Raw genomic sequence first — 16,620 nt, forward strand, 5'->3', positions numbered from 1 at the left:
GGCTTCTATTACCATACAGCGGCGATGATGATGATGATGACCAACCCGTGATGTCACCAGGAGGGCTTAACCTTACTTATATAGGTTAGCCCATAGCCAACTTCACAACAAAGCGGAGGAAGCCTCCCAGCAAGTCAGGACACACTCCAGCATCTTCAAGACAAACTTCCCGTTCACTCTGACGCCACGCCTTCAGATGACTGCACAAAGCTTGTGAAGAGGAAGAGTGGAGAAAGGAAGGGTTTATTTTCCGACAAGTCCCGAGTGGATTGCTGATAAATAACAACATCAACAGGAAGTTGAGGCTGCCATTTTAAGGTGAGTGAAACTTAGGACTAAATCTTTAAGATTTTAGTTTTCCTGTTGTTTATGTAAAATTAACATTGGTGTGTGTGTGTGTGTGTGTGTGTGTGTGTGTGTGTGTGTGTGTGTGTGTGTGTGTGTGTGTGTGTGTGTGTGTGTGTGTGTGTGTGTGTTTGTGTTGTGGTAGTGTGCCATGATTTTTGTTGTTTATTGAAGGATTAATAAAGTCAAGAGTTGATGTATAATGTTTTCGTTCCAGACCCCCTGGTATAATTAGGTCATGGCAAACATATTGATATAAAAGCAGCCTGTTTAATGTCTGAGTTTGTAAAACAAAGCTCATGTGAAAATTCCATCTGTGAGGATGAAGGATGCTGAAATGGCTGTTGAGTGCTGAGTGTTGGTTCACATGGTAACAGAGCAGCAGTTAAGGAAACCCAGGTAATGCCGGGTAAATGTTGATTAGAAACAAGATATACATGTGCCAGGATCTCATAACAAGGGCCCAAATGATCTTGAAATGGCCTTGTATATTTTTGCAGAAGGAGGATTGTATGCTTGTTGCAAAGCCTTAAGACTAATCAAATCACAGGAGCATGAAACATAAAGACTGCGCAACAAATGAGAAACTGTTTAGCGAGTCAAAACATCTCGAAACCACGCTCTATCCCTCTTCATATTCTCATGCCGTTCTCTGGCAGCTGAAGGATAACCACAATCAAATGTAATTGAGCACAGGGACTCAATTGCCTTGGTGCGATCCAAGGGTGACACACCAAACTGATTTGAGTACGCCCATTTTTGGTGACATCTGCAAAAGTCAGCCAAAGACAGATAGACAGACAGACAGACAGACAGACAGACAGACAGACAGACAGACAGACAGACAGGCAGGCCGCGGCCGGCCGGCAGTCGGGCAGATTGCAGGCGCCTTCCCCTTTACTTCCTAATGCGCAATTCACTGTATACTCCAGCCTACGACAGTGTCGCACACCAGAAATAGGCCATATACATACAGTCTAAGCTCACAGATGCGGCATGTTGTGGGCTTGTATATCAGCAATTTTCTGTACACGGCACCGTTGTACGGCCGAGTATTAATCCACATTCACAGACCTCAGAGAGACAAGTATCTTCAGCACTGCACTACCCACTGCCAGCTGGGCTTCTGTAACAAGTAACAAACACAACACCATGTGGACAACTCTGCTCACTGCCACTTTTAGGCTTTATCTTATACTGTACATCTGATACACGGGCAAATCCTCAGTGGGCCTATAGAGGGTATGCGCATGCATAAAGTGAATGGCATATCGAGTGGCAAATTGAGTGGCAAAGTGAGTGGTGAAGTGAGTTTAACGTTGTTTAACGTTGTTTAATACAATCAGATAGGACTTTTCTGTTAGGATGTATGGGCTGTCAAGGCCAGAAAGTAGTTTTTTGCCACTCAGTAGGCGTTCCTGCATAACTTCCGGGTATGATGATGATGTCACGCGCATACCCTCTATTCATTTAAATCTAAGGGTGTTGACCTGTTAAGGGTCCATTTGTGCCAATTTCTCACTCCGAATTAAATAAAAAGTGATGATTTTACTGCTCATTTGATTTGCTTGCCATCTTACAGTGTGTCACATTTTAACTCTTTATAGCCATTGACCGCTTTCAACCTGTCGTCCCTAGATTAGACATAGCATTATAGACTAAATGTTTCAAAATCTTTAAAAACGTGTGCTTTGCCTACATTTTCAACACGTCACGTCACAAAGCATTGTGACCTGTTGTGACACAGTGTGAACTTTTAGGCGCATTGTGAGACGTTGTGAGCTTGTAGATTCGTTGTGGGCTTGTAGATTCATTGTGAGCTCGTAGACACATTGTGAGACTAGACGCGTTGTGAGCTTATAGAGGCGTTGTGAGCTTGTAGATGCATTGTGAGGTGTTGTGAGCTTGAGCTTGACGCTCAACGATTTCTCAGAGCTGAAAATAACTAGAATAAGTAAATAAAGATTGAAATGCCATTTGTTGACAAAAAAAGTATAAAGGGTTATTTATTAGCAATTATCGTACATTTGGATGAGAATTATGAGGAATTGTGGGGTTCAGTTTATGTCTTCAAAATGTATTTGACATTCCTATATAGCAAACAGGTTTTGCACTGACTTTGATTAAATAGCCCGATTACGTTGAAATTCTAAATGCTTCCCTCACAATGACTAACTTCAAGTTCAAACCAGAATTTCTGCCCTGGAAATGGACCCTGGACCCTTTCTGAATTTAACTCCCACAGTAACAAGAATGAATTCCCCTCAGTGAGCTATAGCTTCATCTGCTTCCCTATAATGCAGTGTTTACGGTGAGGTTTGCTAAGCTGTCATGGTCTCCACTTTGTACATCCGTCTCCATGGTCATGGGGTCAGGCTGGGTAGCAAAAACTACAGCTATTCTGAAAATGCGAGCGCTGCGGCTTTTCCTGTACGTCTCAGAAGAATTAGTGTTTGTGGTCGCGCTGCAGTGGCGAGCATGTGTCTCCTTGCGGGGCGTGAGGCTGAGTGTGTATGCTGTGTACTGTGTACATTTTACAGCTGTGAGAAAGAAGAAAAAAGCTGGATGGAAGGGGGAGAGAGAGAGACAGAAAGAGAGAGAAGGAGACAGAGAGAGAGAAAGAGAGGGAGAGAGGGAGTTTGTGTTTGGCTCCAGTTAGAGAGGTGAATGAATGTTATGCCCCTCTCTCCTGTTCCCAGTAACCATGCCAATAAAACTGAAGCTGCTGTTCATCTCCAGCCCCCCGAAAAAGAGGAGGGTGAATGGTGCATTCTTCTCCTTTCCACAATTCAAATATGTCACCACTGAGCTAGGCTAGGGCCACAGGGAGGGAAGGGCCAGAGGTAAGCCAGAGGTTAAGGATGGGAGAGAGACAGAGAGGGAGGGAGAGGGAGAAGGGAAAGGCCACCCCTGAGAGGAATATGAGCAAGCCCCCCTCATCATCCCAAACTCCCCCACTCCCTCTCTGCTCTGCCTGCTTTACTTTTCCTACATGCTACCATACCTTCCCGTCCATTCATCCCTTGTCCTAAACACAAACATTGCTGCACACCTCGAGTGACATTGTTGTGAGTCACACACAGACACGACGTGCAATAGCACTCCCGTTACGTCGGAATATTACTGTACTATATTCACAGCAATTAAGCTCAGGTCTAGCGAGCAATGTGCCCGGTAAGGCAGTGTGGGGGGCCTAAGGGGGGGCAACACGGTGGCAAAGTGTGGACCACTAACAGAGGGAGGGTACATGCAACAGTATGTGCCTTTGTGAGAAGGATTGTTTTCAAAGGGAGAGGTACAGGCAGGGTGGTGGGGGAGGGGGGAGGTTGAAGTCGCAAGATTAAAAGCGGACATTTATTTTGTGTATGTCGTGCGCTGCCAAGACGCAGCAATTTTCTATGAATCTAAAACAGCTTTCCTGGCTTCGAATGCACATGCTGCCTCGCTGCCAGGAAAACAGTTTTTTACCTGTTTATATGCAGGTAAAGTAGCCTTTGCAGAGTGGAATCATGAGATCTTTCTTTCCAAACTGAGCGTCAATGTGCTGTATAAAAAGGTTAGGGGGGGTGAACAGAAAAGGCAGGTACAGTAGACTTTATTCGAGACTCCTTTTCCTCTTCCCTTCTTCTTTTGGCCTGGCAGTGATCTAGAATGGCTTTGGACTCTCTCGAAACTGCCCGAAACTATTCCAAACGGAGATGCTTAAAAGTGGAGGGAACCTAGCTAATTTGTGTATCTGAATGGGAAAACTGCCCCAATAATTTTCTTGGGGGCTAATCTTTCACCATTAAAATTGAACTACTCCATGATGACTTGCAAGTGAACAATGGAGTCTGTTTGCCATTACTACAACAGTAGTGAATGAAAAGAAGCCTTGAATGAGATGCTATTCAGGTGGTAGCTTTATCACATCCAGACGTCATGTTGGCAACGGCTGTTGATGGATGCCTTTCCATTCAACTGGTAATTTACCTATTTGAGTAAATAATGTCTCCATTGTGTGTTACCCAAGCAAAATGCAGTGCCCTTCATGGCAAAGCAGCTTTTGCTGGCAAATATCAACAACGCATCAATAGACCACAGTCGCCAAGCCAGAATGTTGGAGAAAATTGACTAAATTGAAAGCAAGGTCTGGCTAAACTTAGGTTCTTGGTATTGAGTCAGAACACATAGGGAACCCCCTGATAATTATCTATATCCGCACGCAAGCAGTGCAGCCTGGTAAAATGTATGTAATATATATAGGATTTCCCACCCTAAGTGAATTTGGCATTCTCTTTTGGCCCCGTTTTACTACATCCCTAATCTGGGCATGTCATAATAGGAGAATAGTCTGCAAAAACAGGCAAACATTCAGTGGAATAGCTGAGCAATTCACAACATGTTGCGCAATGTGTTGCATTGCGGCACATTGTGGGCTATTTTCACTAGGGATGGGTATCGTTCACCTTTGAATCGATACGTTACCTTTTTTGATACCTGGGAATCGATACGATACCCTTTTCGATACTTTTTATTTAAGTTTAACTTCAACACAGAAAGAGTGGTGACTCGCTGGTGCGGTAGAGCAGAGGTGATGATGATGATCACACAATGTGGCGGAGCGGAGAGTATAGACGTTGGATAATCATCATAATAATAAACATTATAGGCTATTGTCGGCTATTTTCCACAGTAAAGTTGTAGCCTACTAAAGCAGTCATTAAACTCTCAGTAGCCCAACTGTTACGGATGCGACCGGCCAGGGGTGCGTTCCAGAGTATCGAAATGAGGTATCGTTCGTTTTTACGTGAACCGATACCCGATAGTATCGACGTCATGCGATCGATACCATTAAAAGTATCGCAGACGATACCCATCCCTAATTTTCACTATTTGATGTACAATGAAGTATGTAGTGTTTATGTGGTTTATGGAACGCTGGACATTTGGAAGCCTTGGAGACCCTCCATAAGGTTACCTAAACATTTGGAAGTGTGGGCTAATCCTTCGCCTTTCACACAGCTCTTCACACATGGCGTCCTCAGAGTACAGTGAGGGACACAGGCTGATGAAGGGTGGGCTGAATTAACCATTACAAGCAGACTGATTAAAATTTCCCCAAGTTGTATTATGGCCAGCCAAGCAGGCCAAGCCCATGTGGCCCTTCTCTCTTCCCTTAGTTAACCTCAACACATGGGAGTCGTCTCCCACGCTGCTAATGAGCAAACGACAGGAAGCTGGACAAACAGTGCGGTGAGAGCTCCATTCACCTCCGCTGTTTTGATTGACGTGAATTTTAATATCAGCAATGTATTCCAGCTGTGCCCCTCAACGCACCTCTCCCCTGCCTCCTTACAGTTAAATATAGAGGTAATAAAATCTTCTAAGCCTATTGTGGACCTTATCTATCAAACATGATGATTTCTAGCAAGATTTGTTTTGGGAATCATTTGGGGAAATGTTTACATAGCTTTGCCTAAGAGTTGTGGTTGTAAATGTTAAGTATCCATCCCATACGCTGACATGTATGCTGGCCAAATTGACAAGCATACACACACGTCATATAGGCTAACACTCACATCTCTGGGAAAATGAGCAGAAATGCGAGCGTTTCCCATTGTGTCCTTAAGATTCATGAAGGTAAAACAAGGTTTTAGTGCAGGCCGCATTTTACGCATTTATTACCGGCAGCAGCACAGTAACTTGATGTATAAATGCGGCCCGATGTTAGAAATAATACAAGTCCTTTCTGCTGAGTAAGACAGCGATGGTGGTCGGAGGCCTCAGAGAGCTAAGGTATCACTCTGGCTTTCTGATCCAAGAGGCCAAAGGAATGTCTCCGACATAGCACATTTTCAAGCGCTATTAAAGGTTGATTTATCAGTGACAATACATTTTGGAGTTGACACGTGTTAATTTGAGAGCCATTTGTTCACTCAGGGAGCTGATATGGCTCCAGGCTGAGTGCTTCCTCAAGCGAGTTGTCATCAGAAGAGCTAAATGAACTCTGACGGCCTTGGCCTTACATAAACATATGGCATAGTGTTTATGTACATCTATGTGATTACACTCAGAGTGAAATTCCGTAGCCTAGGGATTTGTGCACATTATATATGAAAAAACAGAATTGATATCTGATGTTAGTTAGTGATGGTTATGGGGGCTTGGAATGTGTGGGTGAGATGGGGGGGGCGTTTCAAAGACCTAACCACTTGAACCCTGCATGACCGGAGTCCGCCAGGGGTCCAATACTAGGTGTCCCTTCCTTTTTTTCCCTCTATAGATGTGCCGTTTTCAGGAAAATAGCAGTAAGAGTTGAAATTGCACATCTGTACACCAAATCTCTTTGCCGAAAATAGCCGATGTACAAGCTTTACAAGCTTTTGAAATTAATGTTCACTCCAGAATAGGGACGCCAGGGTGCAAGTGCTCAAATCAGTAGATGAAAACATGCAGACCGGCCAACGTTTGAACGACTGAAAATGACTAGAAGGCGCGGAAGCGCTAAAGCACTGAAGTATATCAACGTCTCCATTCTAGGATCTGTTACCCTGAAAGCAAGCGGATGATAATAATATGACTCATCAGATTCTGGGCCCCTACACCAGCCCCTGCCCCCCTCAAACCCCCATCCCAGCGGTCCCTGCTGAGCTGAGCACTGGAGACGCTCTGTGTTGATGCTACAGGCCTCAGCCTGCCAGACCGTCCGTCCGTCCCTCTCTGTACAGTGTTCAAGCAATGGAAACCACCCAAAGTGGCTGCAGACTCCTCTCTAGTAGTGTCACTGCCCGACGAGACAAGGGGGTGTGGGATGGGTTCTGCAGCGGACAGCCGAGGGTGCGGTGTTAAGGCCAACCGTGGCCCAGAGTCACCACTCTGTCACCGACCTGCATCCTCGCGGTTGACACACACCTCTCCCCGCCTGTCAGTACGCATCAGACAGTGTGACGCACGCGATGATCTCAGCCAGACTAACTCTGAAGCGGAAAATAGAATGCCGGTCCAAATACTTACGGTACATAACACCCATAATCCCAGTGTAATGCTCCTGAAAGGCATCGTTTTATTAACAAATTAACACAAAAATACACGTCAGTATGAAGCCTACATTTATGTTGTTCGACAGTGTTGCACGCTGAAACTAGCAGATGCACAAGCTTCAACGCAATGTGTTGTGAGCTTGTACATCGGCTATTTTTGATGAGCGACACCATCGCACGACTGAATTATAAATCGTGCAAAATATGTCAGTCAAAAAATATGAAATAATACAAAACAGACAAAACCTCTCCAATTCTCGCACCTCTTCTCGTCTTTTCTTTAACAAGCCTCTGTTGCCAGGTCGACTCAACTAAAGAGCAGTTTATCACTTTCCTGTAAATTGCCACTTTGGCAAGTGTGAAGAATGTAATGAATTTCCCTTTAAGCATTTCCTTTGGATGTCAGAACTTAGAAGTTGGAAAGGGCGGGTATGGGTGGGGTGTTCCGCTACCCATGCCCCAACAAAACACAAATACATGCACACACACACACACACACACACACACACACACACACACACACACACACACACACACACACACACACACACACACACACACACACACACACACACACACACACACACACACACACACACCACACACCCACACACCCACACACACACACACACAACATACACACTCCTATACCTCCTCTTCCATAGCTCTATAATATCACTGGATCTCTAGTTGTGGAGTGCTACTTGGGCGCCACCTTCTTGCCATCACTGGCTATTCTTTCACTGTCTTCCCCTTTGTGCACACACACAGTCCTACACTTTAGGCACTCACTCACACACACACATACACACAAACTCAGCCCCGACCCTCACCGGTCTACCCTAAACTCTTTTAGGGTAGGGGGGAGAGAGAGAGAAAGTGGGGGTGGGGGTTAAATCACACACACATGTGCAGTGCACTGCACACACATTCACATGTAAACACGCACAAACACGCGTGTGGAGTTGACTGCGCACAAGAGAGGCAGAGGCATTGTCGGGGAGCTGCCTCTCACTTAATAACTACCCCACGAACACCCACCACCACCTCTTCCTCCCTCTCTCCCTACTTTCTTCCCTCGGACCTGTGCAGGCGGACGGACAGACAGACAGACAGACAGACAGCATGCAGCAAACTTTCCCATCACTAACTGCTACTAGCGCTCCTGCCTCTTTCGCCTCAGTTGCCGGTCCCACAGTTGCTGCGCGTCTATAACAGGCTTCAGGACAGTCTCTCGCAGCAGAGCTACTAGAGGAGCTGCCTCAGTGCAGCTACTAACAGCAGCAGCACACCTGGAGCGCTCTGACGACAGACAGACAGACAGACAGACAGGGACAGCTGGATTTCTTTTCTATCCTGTTCCATGGGAATAGTTTTTTAATTTTAATTTTTAATTTGGATTGCTTTTGGTTGTTGTGGTCCTGTTTTTTTTTACACAGGCATGCATAATCACCTGGATTGACCTAGACGCTGTTTTGTTTTAGTTTTAGTTTTAGTTTTTTTTCTTTTTCTTTTTTCTGTTGTTGCATTTTAAAATTCAGACTGGAAACTTTGAGACACTTTGATCTATTTTGGTGAGTCTGAGGACATCAAGGACAATACAGCTTTTTAGTTTCCTTTTTTTAACTTTTTGGATTGTGTGCGTGTGTGTCCAGGACAGACACTGCTTTGGGCAAGTAAGTTCCTCTCTCTCGTCGTGTTCTCCTTGGCTTGATCATGCATTATTTTCAGCTTTGTTGTGGCCAATTGAGCTCTGTGGAATTTCTTGTTCTCCTCTAAAACATGCTGGACTGGTTTTGGGTTCAATAAGGACTGCAGTCTTCCAGTCTGTGTTGGCATTACTAACTTGTCTGCAGGGGAAATCTGGGACTAGTGAAAAGCCGGATAGGCTAATCACTTCAACTGGGGCTCAAATAAATACTCACATTGTCTGTTGCCAGTTATCAGCCAGAAATAACAAAAGACCATGTTGCGTTACATCTAATGTGCAGGGAATGTTTATAGAATTCTATACACCATAAAACAACAAACATATGAATATGGATATATGACTGGAAACTAAATTGGGAAGAATAAATCATTGTGTGTGTGTGTGTGTGTGTGTATGTATATATATATATATATATATATATATATATATATATATATATATATATATATATATAAACGCGCGCGTGCACGCACACGCACACACACACACACACACACACACACACACACACACACACACAGTATGCACCAAGTCACACACGGTTTGGGGCAGACATGTTCACCTATGTGACTTTTATCTTCACAGAGATACGTTTCCCAAGATGTTGTGCTCACGGAGAGTTCTACAACAGTGGTGCTTCGCTCTCTTCTTACTGTGTTCTCCAGTTCCACATAACGGAAGGCCAATTGATGCCCTGAGCAACAGAATGTAAGTGTTATTTTTATTCAGCCTCTCTGTGATTACATTTCCATTTTATTCACATCGCCATCACTTCAATGCAGAGTGCAGCCAAGAAGAAAGGTCTGATGCAGACGGTGGAATATTTGCTCTTGGAAATCTTTCCCAAATGTTAAATAACACAAGTGCCTTTTTTGCATAATCTCTTTTCCATTATTTTGAATCTCTATTTATTTATGTATAAAGTTGCCCCTCGGTGGGTGAGCGAATGCACCGCCACTAATAGCCTGGAAAATGTGAAACGTGCCGGCAGCTGTTTTGATTAGCCTTCGCCCACCTGCTTGTTTGCCTAAGGAGAAAGGAGGGAGACACCCTTTAGTATGATAAAGAACTACTAAACTCTGGAACCCTTTCACTCCTCACGTACCCCCCCCAACTTTCCCTCTGGTTCCCAATCACATTCGTTCAATAAGGCTGCCTCTTCACACTAACCGCTGGCCTGACCGTGGATGTGTGTGTGTGTGTGTGTGTGTTGGGGGGGGGGGGGATACCACTGGGTAAAATACAGAAATGCCCTTGTTTGTTGCCCCTTCACACCTTCCCTGGTGTGCCAGCTCCATTTCTTACCACCTTTCGTACCAGCTCTGTGGGATGCCCACTGCTGGTGTCTATCAAGAAGAGAGAGAACTCAAAGAGAGAGAGAGAGAGAGAGAGAGAGAAAGACAGAGAGAGGTCTCCCTGCGAGAGAGAGAGAGAGAGACAGAGACAGAGTGCGAGAGCGAGCGAGAGAGAGAGAGAGGAATAATGCTGATGTACAGCTAGGCGGTGTACCAAGCAAAATGTACCGGTCCTGGTGAAGTATATTATGCCTAGCAGAATAAACTTTCTTTCAAGTTCTGAAGCCCACGCAGGCCAGAATGCAAAACATGCGCTGAGAGCTTTTCCCCCTTCGGAAAGATAATATCCCCACAATGAGTTTTTTTTTCCCAGCTTGTCCTCGCTGCCAGTGGTGCACTTTGGGTGAATCAGGTTTTAATGAAGCAGTAGAGTAGAGTCATTATCAGAAGATGCAGGGGGCAGGCGGTGCTATAAGCAAGTCAATTCACTGCAGCAGCAGTCAGTAAAGGCCAAGGGCTTCATTCTGATCAGTTATCATGAGCGTAAAAAGGTTTTATATACACACTCAAAGCCCCCAGATTGTTAATTTAACTCTGAGAACACTCAGGATTTTTGCAGCGTGGAGGCAGCTCTCCCTCCCCCTAACTGATATCATATTGAACTTGGGACATCTGAAATGCATTTGGGGTGGCGGCAGTTTAAGTTCTGAAACCTGGTTTCTGGAGGAAGAGAGGAGCCTGTAAAGTTATTAAAACCATGCCTCCGTGTGTCATCCCGGCGGCAAGCGATGGGAGTCTCTACACGGAGTCAGAAACAGAGCGCTAATGGGGTCCAGCGGTTTCCGAGTACAGTCCTGGCGTCAGGAGACGGTGTGTGCGTGTGCGTGCGCGCTCGCTCGCTTGCTCATTCCCCATGCAGTGTGTGGGGTCTGTTATGCTTATGTCAGGGGAAATGGAGGTACACCCGTTGTGTGATATGACCTTAATAGGATTTTGGGACCGAGTTAATGCTACCTGGGTGGAAAGCAAAACATGGACGTGATGAAAAGTGTGTGATAAAAATCACACGGGGCTGAGAAAGTACAGTATAAAACTGTTCGACTAAAATGGACAAATCATAATACATTTATTTTTTTGAAAGAACTTTTTGAAAAAGTGCAAAAGACTTTGTTGACCGTGTTGATTAAATCACACCTGTAGATGTACTTGCTTGATGCCCGATGAATCATGATGCTTTAAAGGCAGTCCTTACAGTGCACTTAGGATGGATGGGTCCCGTGAGTTCCTGTGGATGCCGTATGTTGAGTATTCAAACATACTCCTGTTGATTTCTTTTATACACTCTCAAAGTGAAATTATCTCTGACCTTACGGGTCCATTTGAGTGAAATTAACAATGAGGATTTCGCTGTGTGTCAACAGGCACGCCTGTGTATCCCTCCCCTACACAGATAAGGGAGTGTTGTGAAAGCCTGGGTACGTGCAAACTCTGAGCAATCGATAGTTCTGGCGGCGACCCAGCGAGCCTCAGGAGGCAAACCAACATTTCATTTGAGCACAGGCCAGCGTTGGGCTAGCTAGAGGTTCAATCAGCCAGCGCAGGGAAATGACATGCCTGCTGGTTAGGAATAGACATGGAGACAGAGCACACTCCTTCTTTTCATTCTCTCTGCCACCCCCGCCACCCCCACGCACAGAGAAACAATTAACATCAGGTAGGCCAAGAAGGGGGTCTGTTGGCTCGCTGCCACTTCAGGATGTATCAGGGCCCTTTTCTGTTCTCCTCCCTCCCTCCTCTCCCCCCCAACTTCTTTCCTCCTTTCGTTTCTCTGGCCGTGCCTCGGGGAGCGTTTGATGTGAGCTTATTAAAAGGTTAAAAAAAAAAAAAAAGAAGAAAAACTAGCGAGATCAGTTTTCAAAGCTGGTGTACTCCCGGTGATTTCTTTCTTTCTTCTTCTTTTTTTTTTTTTGGAGGCCTGAGAATGACAGGAAATATCTGAATGCATATAAACAAAGACGCTCTCACAAGCTTCCTCCGCAGGGGAGAGCAATAATTCTGCTGGGGATATTATTTCATTCAGGAGGAAAATATACATCATCTCAATACTTAAGAGGAGCTCTTGACAAGTGGAATATTATGTAACTTGTTGTGCATGATCTAGTGAGTGCGCTTTAGTTTTTTGGGGTTGTTTTCTTTTAAGGAAAATTCAGTATTGCATTATTGCTTCTCTGCATGAGTACAGCTTAGCCTGGAGATTCACTCATAAGCAAAGAGCTACGAATTGTCGACCAGTGTTTGTGCCGTGCATTTAGATGAGTGATGGTTTAAGCTATCCACAATATGATACTCATCCATATCTATATGCATTCAATTGTAACAATGCTATGCTATAGTTAACCCAAACATAGGTTCTAACAAAATATATTTTACAGGTAAAAGGAACCCAGCGAGAGGTTGCCTGGGAAAAAACGTAAACCCCCGTGACAGCCGAATAGCCACACATCTAGGTGGAGTCTCGCTAATCAAGCACAATATCCTCCATTGAGGCCCCTTTGTTTGTGTGCATAGACACTTGAGGCTGAGAGCGGTGTTTAGCCGGGGTGTCCACCAAAGCTTGGTGTGCTGTCGTTCCCATGCCGAGCAAAGCAGCGCTGAGCCCTGCCCTTTCCCTCTCTATTTTCCTAAGCATTAGAGGGCCTGGGTAACGGGACACCCCGGCAAAGCAGAGCATGAAAGCGCAGGCTGATCCTTCACCGTTCACACCGGTATCTGGAAAGATAACAGGTCACGCTGAATCCTCGCAAGCGGCCGTGCACGGCCACAGCGCCAGGCCAGCTGGTGGAAATCAGGGCGTTACGCAGCATGACTCCGGAGCACTAACGCTCGGCCTCTCCTCTGCACAGTATTTAACCACTTAAAACCCTATACCCTTTGTTGACCAGGCTCCCCAAGGGATCTGTCCTGGGCCCTCTCCTTTTTCCCTCTACACCAAATCTCTTTGCCGAAAGTTGCGGGTATACTGTACAAGTTCGAAACACGTCGTAACTTGCTCTGATCTGAGCTTGTGGATTATTTTCAAAGAATGTTTGCCTAGCTCTTAGTGGTCTGTTTTCTTTAATCTTCAAAAAATAATCATTACTTGAATACCGTATATAAGTTAGAAACGATGTTGAGAACAAGCTGTTACCACAGGTGAAGTACCAAGTTCCCTGCAGTTGAGAGATCTGGAAAGGTTTTGGCTCTGCTGTCACTGCCCATCTTCTTCTCCTCAATTTTGGAAGTGGACAATTGGCTTGTAGCAATTTACAGTACCAATTTACACCGGTGGAACCATAAATCTGTCACAGCTATTGGATATTAATGGAAGGTGACAGGCGTAAGGTTTTCCCAGTGCAACACGAATGCCACGGTGACAGTAAGCCGTATTTAATGGACTATCAGAGGGAAAGCTGGCTTTTTCCAAAAGAAAGGAAAACTCATCTCAAAGCCTTTGGCAGGATGGGACCTTATGTATCACTTTAACTGGCCTGGAAAAGGCTTAACTCCCATGGTCGCATGAATCATGTCATGGTGATAGCCAGTGATTTCATTGCATGGATACAGGGGCAAATTCTTGGAATACTGTACAATGGGAGCAGTGTTGTCAAACCCATTGAACTAAAGAACGATCCCTTTGCTTCTAGTTGAAGGTGAAATCCTGACGCTGCACTGTCTCCTTCGACCTCCGTGTTATTTTAAGAAGAAAACTCTATGAGCATGTATACTGTAGGATACAGAATCATATGAAAAGTAGTGCAGAGTTTGTTGTTGTCGTTTTGATTACCTGCTGAAGTTGACAACTTTGTGCTGTTATGCTTTTCAAACCAGGCTGCTCATTAGTTTAGGCCTACTGCCCTCTACTGGTCAATCAACTCTCTATAAGTCCACAATGTATTTGTGGAACCTTCTTAACTCAGAATTGATTATTCTGATAACTGATGAATGGCAAACATAATGGCTTGGGTTAGGGCTGCAGCTACGGATTCTTTTTGTGTGTGACTAATTAAATAACAAAGAAGTGTTTTTCATTATAACAAATATTAACAAATAGATTGTATACTTTGTTGTGCAACATTGTAATGCAAAAATAGTGGAAATGTGCCACAAATCTACGTATTGTGAGCTTATAGATTGTCAGTTTTCACTATTTTCCCTGTTTTTTTCCATTATTTTTAACCTTTTTCACCTATTAAGCCCAAACTACACCAGTGCAACTAGTTGCAACTCCTTGTAACAAAACAGTTTTAAGGACACTCCACACCAATGCAACTCCTTGCAACTGCCATGTCAAGTTATTCATTGTCCATATTCCATTGTGTTCTCTCTTACAGGAAACGCTCCGTGACCCATGCTCAGCTCATGCACGACAAAGGCCGAACGCTGCAGGACTTCAAGCGCCGCATGTGGCTCCAGGAGCTGCTGGAAGAGGTCCACACCGCCGAGATCCGAGACCTGCCGGGTGCCCGCAGTGGGGTGAGCAGCGGGGCCGGAGGCGGAGTGGGCGTCGGAGTGGGACTCCCGGGAGTGGGCATGACCATCAACCTGGGTACTACCAGCGGGACGCTCCACCCGAAGCCCCCCGGTGGCACCAAAAACCTCCCCATCAGCTTCCGTCTGGAGGAGGAGGAGGGCACCAACCTCCCTCAGGAGACCAACAAGTCCCAGACATACAAAGACGGCGTGCTCAAGGCCTCCGGCAAGAAGAAGAAGAAAGGCAGGTCTGGCAAGAGACGGGAGGGCGAGAAGAGGAAGAGGCGGGCGCGCTCGTTGGGGCGGCCGCTGGAACACGACGAGCCTGGAAGCGGCTACCACCTGGAGTGGCGGCCTCTCCTCGGCCTACAGGGGGCGCTTCACTAGAACACTGTCAGACTCTGACAAAGGTGAGTCCCTAAAAGCTTGACCATCATAGTGTCTATCCCAAGCTAGACCACAGACCAATGGTTTTCCCAGGGGTCCTTGAACAATTGATAATCAAGAATCAAATTGAACCTTGTTGCACTTTAACTCTGTGTATGGCACCAAACTGACCCATAGGGGCCGATTAAGTTCCATTTAAGTACAGTTTCTGAATTTCGGGGTTCGTGGCTTAATGCATACCAAACATGTGGTCCTTGTTGGTTGAGAACCACTGCCTTGGACAGACATTACGTATATAAAGGGTAGCCTCATCTTGAGAGATATCCAGCATGGGAGGGAGAAATATAAATGAATACATGTTTTATTCAAATAGGCCTACGTTTTAAATTCTATGTCGACTCCGAGTTGCCGACCACTGAACTAACTTTCCGATTGTTTTTGTTCTTCTCTTTGTCTTTCAGAGACCTAAAGGACGTTTCAAACGGACTGACACCTAAATATTCCTGTTACAGTTTTCTGTAACCGCGACTGTTTGGAGAGTAATAGGGAAATATTTATTGTCTGTAAATATTGTAAACGCACCAGAATAGTGACGAATAATGACGACAAATAATGATGATGATAATAATATGAATAATATGAATAATAATAATATGAATAATGATAAGAAATATGATAAAACATAGTTTGATGCCCTTTGGGGCAACAAATGTTGATCCTTGTGAATCCTTCCTCTTGTTTTTCCTTTTCCCAGTTATAAATGTCAGATTTGCGGTAATTTATTTTTTGTTTGAATGGTGTATTTATTTTGTAAATGTATCGAGGTGCTGCTGACCTTCTATATTTTTGTACCATAATGCACTTTAGATATATAAATATAAATATATATACCAGTACGTTTTTGTTAATTGACTATTCTTTGTGTGTGGTTTGATTGAAATGAAGAAAACAATGGTCATCCTTCTGTGTGTTAGGCCTACTTCTCAGTTAATTCTTTTAGCATTTTTTTTGTTTTTGTTTTTGTTTTGTTTTTGTTTCTGTCTATTCAGCCGTACGTTTCCGTTTCCAGTTTCTTTTTGCTGCTGTTTAGGAAGCTCCCTTGTTAGCATCTGAAGCAGCCCCCAGTGTCGAAGTGGGGGGTTGAGAGTAGGGCTCATTTTGCTCTTCGTAACTTTATGCTATAAGATGACCTGTCCTTGTTACTACAACCCCACCAGTTGCCTTTTGGTGTCTTGTCTCCTCCATGGCCACAGCTCTGCTTCGGAAATGCCAAGGTTCACTTTGTACATAAACTGAACACTCAACGAACGGCTCAGTATTGTTGTTTGGCACTTGCACTGAGATAACACCC

At 44.8% G+C, this 16,620-nt stretch overlaps 1 protein-coding gene across 1 annotated transcript; it reads left to right on the forward strand.

Annotated features, from left to right (window-relative positions):
- The first annotated feature begins 286 nt into the window (after positions 1 to 286).
- On the forward strand, positions 287 to 16,090 carry pthlha (parathyroid hormone-like hormone a). The gene is made up of 4 exons (XM_080754140.1): positions 287 to 318; positions 9,664 to 9,786; positions 14,744 to 15,292; positions 15,731 to 16,090. The coding sequence occupies exons 2-3, from the start codon at positions 9,680 to 9,682 to the stop codon at positions 15,267 to 15,269; spliced, it is 633 nt and encodes a 210-aa protein (XP_080610266.1). The 5' UTR covers positions 287 to 318; positions 9,664 to 9,679; the 3' UTR covers positions 15,270 to 15,292; positions 15,731 to 16,090.
- The last annotated feature ends 530 nt before the right edge of the window (positions 16,091 to 16,620 follow it).

This window comes from Nannobrachium achirus, assembly GCF_963921795.1.
Source record: "Nannobrachium achirus genome assembly, chromosome: 23".
Lineage (NCBI taxonomy): Eukaryota > Metazoa > Chordata > Actinopteri > Myctophiformes > Myctophidae > Nannobrachium > Nannobrachium achirus.